The 5,506-nt window shown below is 40.4% G+C and overlaps 1 protein-coding gene across 1 annotated transcript in view; it reads left to right on the forward strand.

Annotated features, from left to right (window-relative positions):
• EIF3A (eukaryotic translation initiation factor 3, subunit A) overlaps positions 1–5,506 on the forward strand; it is a 41,319-nt gene that overhangs the window by 20,412 nt on the left and 15,401 nt on the right. Inside the window, exon 7 of the mRNA XM_006880151.1 lies at positions 284–455. Coding sequence (XP_006880213.1) covers positions 284–455 — 172 coding nt within the window. The remainder of the gene's footprint in view (positions 1–283; positions 456–5,506) is intronic.

Genomic DNA, 5,506 nt, shown 5'->3' on the forward strand with positions numbered 1-5,506 from the left:
GAGGAGATTGTCCCTCCTTCCCCGGCAGAGCATCTGGTGGATTCGAACCATGCACCTCTGGGATTGTAGTTGCAGCTTCTTGCCACTAGGCCACCAGACAAGCTTACTTTATAAAAGCTAGAGAACATTTACTATATGGGGTGCTTTGCTGAGATAGGAGACTTAAAACTGTAGTTTACCATGTAAGGATATGTGTGGTGAGGCCACTGGCATCTGTTACTGGATGGTTAGGGTTGTTTGTAAGCCTGTCAGGTGATGTTTACAAATTACTGTTTTTCCACAGAATGTCTACTCGAGTTCTCTTGGCCACTCTCTCCATCCCTATCACCCCTGAGCGTACGGATATTGCACGTCTTCTAGATATGGATGGCATCATCGTGGAAAAGCAACGGCGCCTTGCCACACTGCTAGGTCTGCAGGCCCCACCAACACGGATTGGCCTTATTAATGATATGGTTAGTATCAGTGAGCATTTTGATGGTTTGGACAGAAACATGTCCAGGTTAAATATTAAGAATTCTAATGGGATTGGATGTATATGCAAGTTTTGGAACCCCTGGTATAAACTATTACTGTGATAAGGCAGTTCTTCCCTGATAGTAAGTTGGGATAAATTGCTGGGCCCTTTGATGTTTTAGGAGCCCTGGTGGCGAAGGTCAGCTGTTTGAACCATCCAGTTGGCTTGGTGGAAGATGTGGTGACTGCATCTTTTAAGCTTTATAACTTCGAGAAACCTATTGGCTATTTTCTTGGGTACTGTTGGGTATACTTTGTGAATCTCATTAAATGGTCAGGTTTCTGGATTTGACTTACCAAAGGAATTTTAGAGTTTGGAGCCTTTGATCCCTGTATCCTTAGAAGCTTTTGTATTGATTGAATCGTTGACTCAGCAGAACTTGACCAGGTGGCAAGTTAAACTGAAGTGGAGTTTGTGTACTAATAAATTCTTGTTGGTCTTAGGTTCTGGGAATTTCAGTTCATAGTAACCTGATTTAGTGTTTATTACAGTAATCACCTCAAGCAAATTACATCAGAAGAAAAAGGGACAAGTTCAGGAGAAAAAAAAATCATCTATAGGAATGCTTATAAAAATGAATTTTCTACATGAATCATTTCTTAACATGTGAATATAACAATTAAATGCCGAAGAATAGAAAGTACAGTTCTCTGCAAGTATTGTGGGTGTGGCTCTGAACACCAAGGTTGGTTACTCTGGTAAAAACATTAAAAGACATTACTTGACTGAAAGAATCAGACATTTAGAGTAATGATTATGAAATTGTCCCTATACAAGTAGTCTTTGCTGAGGAGGTAATTCCAGTTTACAATGAACCACATTTATAACTGATTCCCTCTTTGAGGGATGCATTTTATTGTAATACATAAGTTACAGCACATATTTAGCGCATGTCATCACATGTATAAATTTATATGTGATATTTCCATTGTCTTGAAACAATTTCTAGATTTCTGAAGATACTGGTGATACAGGCAGTCATAATGAAAACTAGATAAACAAGGCAACAAACAGTTTGGTCAGAACTTGAAGGTGCTGTGTTCTCAGAGCAGAACCTTGGCCTGTGGCGTCACTTTCCTGTGACATATGCTCCTGTTATAAATGCACTGCCATTGAGTTGGTTTTGCCTCATAGCAGCCCCCATGTCGCAGTGGTCCTCAGTTGGGTGTCTGAGGCCATAAATCCCACAGAGCAACTGAAGTACACAGGGCTCCTTTAAGGCAAGTTCCCTTTATAATCAAATTTTTTAAAAAGTTGCAGTTTATGAAACAGTACTTATTTTTTGGTCTGGACTTTTCTGTATTTTAATCTGTGTCCACTGTCTGCAGAGTTTTAACTTTCTGTCCTTAATGGACAAATTTTTTAAGGGACAGATTTACGATTAGCTGTCACAGAAAGCTCTTTGTCTCTTTGAAGGTGTTTTGTTAGTGAGTTTAAGTTGAAGACGAATATGCCACACCGAGAGTCTTAACCCTGCTCTTGCATTGCACCTTTCTGTAAAAATTTACTGTTGATATTCTGATTGTTCAGGGACGGGTGTACAGGCAGGCAGTGGATTGGGATTTGGGATTCTCGGTCTGCTTGTAGGTGGTGTGGAAGCTTAAAATAAGGGTGCAGATTGGAGTTGGGTTACTAGATGAGATGACTTCAGAGAGGTTTTTATATACTTAGGCATTCATCCTGTGATGGGATGCTTTGAACACTTTTTTACAAAAATAATTTTAATGAAATTTTACAGAAACTTGGGATTTCCATTCGTTCATTGGTGCACTTTTCTCCGTGTCCACACCCTCTCCCCAATTCACTCTTCTCTTTGAAAAGTAAAATAAAAATTCTTTCATTATTACACAATCCCTGCCAAGTTCACCCTACTGTGCAGCCTTCATGCTGGACTCCTGTCGTGACCATAATATCTAATCACATACCCCTTTTAAACAGTTCTCCCCCTCATCTGCAATGCAGTTTACATTATTTATCCCCTCTTTCTCTGTCCTCCCTCTGCCTCATTTTACAACAGTGGCATTATGCAGTATTTGACCTTTTGTGGCTGAGATATTTCACCCAGCATAATATCTTCCAGGGTCATGCATTTTGTGTACTATGATAAGTTCTTAGTATTTCAGTGCAACATAGTATTCCATAGTGTGAATATTACAGAGCTTCTGTATCCATTCATTGATGGGCCCTTGGGTTGTTTCCAACTCTTTGCTATTGTGAACAAAGCAGCAATAAACATGCATGTGCATATATCTGCTTTGGTGACGGTTATGGTTTCTTTAGGGTAATTCCCAGTAGTGGAATTGGCTGGGTTAAATGGTATTTCGATTTGCAACTTTTTGAGAAAGTGCCATACAGCCTTCAGTAGTGATTGTACCATTTTATACACCCAACAATAGTAAATAAGGGTTCCATTTGCTCTGCAACTTCGCCAGCATTTGATGTTTGCTATTCTGTTACATTTTGCTATTCTTAACTGGGTGAGATAATATCTCATAGTTGTTTTGGCTTTGAACTCTTGTAATGGGAGGTTCGCACAGTGAGTCCATAGGCCAGGCACATAAAACCGGTTTTACATTTGGAGGGGGAGCTAAATGGAGAATGTATAAATTATTTGTTTGATAGATTGAATTTAGCACTAGGGAATTTTATTTGCATGCTAATAACGAAAGTACCAATATTATTCCTGTGAAGACTTAAAAGGAGCAGATACAATTTGGAAGTAGGTGAGTGAGTTCTACTTGCTTCATAAAGGGGAACTGTCCGCATCAATAATACCCATCTACATGGTCAGACGTGCTACATAATCCTACAACTATTTCTGTGAATCATTGGGTCCTGTATTCATGGCAAATTGACCCACATACTTTACTCACGGTTGAGGGCTTTATTAAAGAAATAGGTTGGATGAAGAGTGGGTGAAGGCAAAGAATGTCACACGATGCAAGTCCATAGTTAGTCCAGCAGTCCCAAACTAGGTGAACAAGGCACAATTCCTCAATTAGTGACAGTCCAGCTTCAGTTCAGCACAAATGCAAGAAGCCTCTTGTTTCCTCAGTCACTCAGAAAACTTGATCTCAGAGCCATTACAAGTCAACTTTTCCTTCCTTTATCCAGCAAGCAAAACCTTTAACTGTGGCTTCGTCTGGTTATACCTTGCCACAATCTGTATTCAGATTTGCAGTGCAGTTAGACTCAAGGCCGTCTCTACTGCAGTCTGCCCAGTCTGTACTGGTCCAGTTCCCTGTCTTGGTCGTTAGCAGTTCCTCTGGCCTGGGTTGGCAGCTCTAACATTGAAGGTGCTCCACGGCTGCACGGGGACAAGGCGTTCTGGCTTCCTGACATTCTCTTAATGTCCTTGGTAAGAAAAATTAAGTGAATGTAATCTTGTGGATGGAAGGAAGGGAAATTTATTCAAATGTAAACTATTAAAATATGTAATGTAAGGGAGCTCTGGTAGTCTAGTGGCAAAAACCTGTGTGCTGCAATCCCAGAGGTATGTGGTTCAAATCCACCAGATGCTTTGCTGGAGAAGGAGGGCCAATCTCCTCCTGTACCAGTCAGATCCGATTTGAACACACACACATACACACACACACACACACTGATAAAATACAAATTAAAACAAAACAAAAAACATTTTTAAAAAATGTATTGGTGCAAGGTGGCCACATGAGAGCAGAGGTGTCCACCTGGAAGCAGGAAGACAGACTACAATGTTCTGGATCGAGGGCCTCGCTGTGAAGCTAGACATGGAGGAAATGGAAGGGAAGATGTGCGAAGATGTTATCTCTTCCATATGCAACTTATCTATGTGGCTCTGCTGCGAGTCACTCCTTTTATCTTAAATTGAATAGCAAAGATTTGGCATCACATGAGAAGGCATGATATGAAGACCCTGGTTCAAGTTTCCACTCCCATTTGCAAAGAAATAGACTCAAAGATCTAAGAAAGTCTAGAATTGAATGGACCTTAAAATTCTACTTGTTAAGAACAGTTTGCTCTGGACATCATAGCTAAAATATAGAACTGGGAGGAATGAAAGGCTTTCTTATGATCATGTGGCACACGTGGCCTGTGTTAGTCAAACTCCAAGAATGGTGGTATAATTGTAAATAATGTCAAACCTCAATTTCTAGCAAGTATTAATTATAGTAAAGTGTGTCTGGGAAAAAATGTATTAAATTATGTTTTAAAGAGTACAAGTCATAAATGTAGTAAGGAGTTCCCACAAGGTGCTTAATACTTCCCATGAACAGCCACTAGGAAGCCGTGGGTGGCATAAGTGTACCGCTCATCCCTCAGGTTTTGTAGGAGAAAGATAATGGACAATGTTTTCTCATACATGGTCAGAGCTGACTGGAGAGCAGTGGGTTTTAGCATGCCTTTCTAACACCACTGAGCAACTTGTGTTTTATATATAAATGGTATATTTTGTGTGTGTGTGTGTGTATGTGTGTGTGTATGTATGTATGTATGTATGTTCACCATTAGGTTTGTGAAAGCTCCCCAATTTCTATCATGGGAGTTTATGTGTAACCATTTTTTGAAGTTCTTTTGTACAGTAGGAGTTGACCACTATTTTAAAATGGCATGTGATAATTTTTTGGTGGTATTTTTATGGCAGGAATTTGCTACAGTCTTGTTCATTAGCAGTTGGCTTGTTTCCATTTGGGGCGAGTATAAATAACAGTGCTTTCTATGTATATGCATTGTTGTTGTTGTTATGTGCCGTCGAGTCGTTTGCGACTCATAGTGACCCTATGTACAACAGCCCTAAACCCTGCTCTATCCTGTGCTAAATCTCATTGCGTCTGACAAACCCATCCTGATTACCCCAGTCACTGAATCAATCCACCTCATAGAGGGTCTTCCCCTCCTGCGCTGTCCCTCTACTCAACCCAGCATGATGTCCCTTTCTAAAGACCTGTCTCTCCTTACAACATGTCCAAAGTATGTCAGACGAAGCCCCAGAATCCTTGCCTCCAAGGA

The sequence above is a fragment of the Elephantulus edwardii genome, unplaced genomic scaffold, assembly GCF_000299155.1.
Source record: "Elephantulus edwardii isolate Elephantulus edwardi_28Jun2011 unplaced genomic scaffold, EleEdw1.0 scaffold00006, whole genome shotgun sequence".
Lineage (NCBI taxonomy): Eukaryota > Metazoa > Chordata > Mammalia > Macroscelidea > Macroscelididae > Elephantulus > Elephantulus edwardii.